This window comes from Emydura macquarii, unplaced genomic scaffold (assembly GCF_026122565.2).
Source record: "Emydura macquarii macquarii isolate MOO-44397 ecotype Brisbane River unplaced genomic scaffold, CSIRO-AGI_Emac_v2 contig_2825, whole genome shotgun sequence".
Taxonomy (NCBI): domain Eukaryota; kingdom Metazoa; phylum Chordata; order Testudines; family Chelidae; genus Emydura; species Emydura macquarii.
In genome coordinates this window covers 1,915,772-1,918,610 of record NW_027132962.1, presented here as the reverse complement: position 1 = coordinate 1,918,610, position 2,839 = coordinate 1,915,772, and the positions used below count along the sequence as shown (strand labels likewise).

The 2,839-nt window shown below is 39.8% G+C and overlaps 1 protein-coding gene across 1 annotated transcript; it reads left to right on the top strand.

Moving 5' to 3' along the window:
* The first annotated feature begins 1,061 nt into the window (after positions 1–1,061).
* Positions 1,062–2,469, top strand: MC4R (melanocortin 4 receptor). Its single transcript, XM_067567912.1, has one exon. It carries the CDS (start codon positions 1,062–1,064, stop codon positions 2,055–2,057), a length of 996 nt encoding a protein of 331 aa, XP_067424013.1. The 3' UTR covers positions 2,058–2,469.
* The last annotated feature ends 370 nt before the right edge of the window (positions 2,470–2,839 follow it).

Here is a 2,839-nt window from a genome sequence, read left to right as displayed (position 1 = left end):
CCCATACCATAAAACTTGAGTGTCTCACATTTTTTAAATATAGCTATCTTCTCAACACTTGTCAGGTAAGGAATTATCCCTGACTTACAAATGAGGAACTCAGGCACGGAGAGATTAAATCACCTGGACAATGTCACACAGGAAGTCTGTAGCAGAGCCAGGAGATCTGGGTTCAGTTGATTCCCAGTCTAGTGTATACTTGGCATGCATATAAAGTACAGCAACTTTGTCATAAAAAAAACCCATAAAGGACTATTGCTACTTACAATAAAAATAATACAACCCAATACATCAGAATGATTTAAGGACTTCATTAAGGCTCTTAAAGTGCTGTAGTTGTAAGAAGTGCTGTTGATGATGATGCAGAAAATCCATTGCAGAGTGGTGTGGAGGGAATAAAGCTATTCTGAAAAGATAAGGAAGCAAAACAAATTCTAATTTCCTGTAACTGGGGGGAGCTGTGCTGCATCTGAAACTGTTTTGCTATGTGATGTACAGTTCTGAAATGTAATCAGCATCTCCTAGACTTTCACTGTTCCTTATTGGCTGATAGGCAGAGCAGAGGTGGAGCATGCTTCAAGAATACTTTTTCCCCCTCTACACGCCATAAAACAGGCAGCAAGCATACACTGCCTGACAGTCAGAGTGGTGCCTGCAGTTTGAAATTGGTTTCCACTCAGCAGCAGTCACTTGAGCATTTTACTCTTACCTCTCCTAATGGAAGACAAGAAAATTCCTGAATGCATCAGTATAAAATATCAGCTATGTGGGGGGGAAAAACAAAACAGCTGTAGATTGAATATCATGGAACTTGATAACCATGCTAAAGATGAGTACTAGAAACTGCATCTGTAAGAGACAAAACCAGCATTTCAAAGTCTGAAATCCTGCTGTTTGCTATCATGCTAATGTTATAACTGCTTTCTCCCTTGGAGGCCTTTGTGCAAACTTTGCAAGTGAAAAGTCTAAGCAGGATTACAAGGCAAGAAAAGAGAAATTTGATAGTGACAAGGCACCAAGTTGGAAAAATACCACCTGGGGTTGGATCAGCACTTCATAAGATGAACGTCACTCGCCACCGTGGTGTGCACCAGCCTCTGCACTTCCGGAACCACAGCTATGGATTGCACAGTGCTGCCAATGAGTCAGATGGAAAAGATTACTCCTCCAGGGAATGCTATGAGCAACTTTTTGTCGCCCCGGAAGTGTTTGTGACTCTGGGCATCATAAGTTTATTGGAGAACATTTTGGTCATTGTGGCAATAGCCAAGAACAGGAATCTACATTCACCTATGTATTTTTTCATCTGTAGTCTGGCAGTGGCTGACATGCTAGTGAGTCTATCAAATGGATCAGAAACCATTGTAATCACCCTGTTAAACAATACAGAAACTGGAGCGCAAAGTTTCACCATAAACATTGACAATGTCATTGACTCGGTGATTTGCAGTTCCTTACTTGCATCAATTTGCAGCCTGCTTTCAATAGCCGTGGACAGGTATTTTACCATCTTTTATGCTCTCCAGTACCATAACATTATGACGGCGAGGCGCGTAGGGATCATCATAACATGCATCTGGGCTGCTTGCACGGTTTCAGGCATTTTGTTCATCATTTACTCGGACAGCAGTGTTGTCATCATCTGTCTTATTAGCATGTTCTTCACCATGCTAGTTCTCATGGCTTCCCTCTACATCCACATGTTCATGCTCGCCCGACTGCATATCAAAAAGATTGCCGTTCTTCCAGGAACTGGCACGATTCGTCAAGGTGCCAACATGAAGGGGGCCATCACTTTGACCATCTTGATTGGGGTTTTTGTAGTGTGCTGGGCCCCATTTTTCCTCCACTTGATTTTCTACATCTCTTGCCCCCACAACCCATATTGTGTGTGTTTTATGTCCCACTTTAACTTGCACCTCATCCTCATCATGTGCAATTCCATCATTGATCCACTTATCTATGCATTCCGGAGCCAAGAGCTCAGGGAAACCTTCAAGGAGATCATATGCTGCTCTTGCCTGAGAGGACTTTTTTACTTGTCTGACAAATATTAAATGGAGACAGAGAAGCTACTGTGCACGCACACCAGAGACCTCTAACCCTTCTAGTACTTTTCTCAATAGAACCTGGGCTATGTCTTTAATAATGAACAACTCTCTCTTGAGTTATAAGTCTTTCATGTATAATTTATGTCTGTATAGTGCTTGTGCGAGCTACAGCTGTGATTATTAACTTTTTTGGGGAAAAAATCTCAAGTCTGTAAGTAAAAGAAAAATATAATGTTTCTTTCTTGTTTGTGAAATACTAATAAACATGATCATCTCTAGGTCCTAGATGTTGGAAAATAAAGTATTGCCTTCCTTAAAATACAAATATATTACTTTTAACACTGGTCCTAATTCTGTTAACCTAAAAAAGAGAGGAAGTTAGTTACTTTCATCCGTGTATTAAATTATGCACACATGAAAATTTAAAATATAGTTAGGCTAATGATGATAAGTGTCCCTATATTTTATTTGTGTAATAGGGGGTTGAATTATATATTTTAAATGGACATTTTTCATTGAGATAACTCAGTTCAATAATTAGCTTCATCACAGGGGTTCAAAATAATTGCATAAAACTCCTTTCCACTGATGCACGTGCTGTCTAAAATGAATAAGATTTTTCACACCCTTGCCACACAGTGATAAATATATAATATTTTACAAGACGGTGCTTGCTGTCTGCCCTGAAAGTGGAAATTCTTTCCTAGAGTGACATTTAGTGCTGGATAAAGTTGCCAGACTAACATCACTGGAGACTTATAAATGTTCACAGTTGTGGGAAATTATGG

Excerpts from the sequence above, each read along its gene's own strand:
- MC4R (XM_067567912.1), top strand. The coding sequence starts at position 1,062 with ATGAACGTCACTCGCCACCGTGGTGTGCACCAGCCTCTGCACTTCCGG.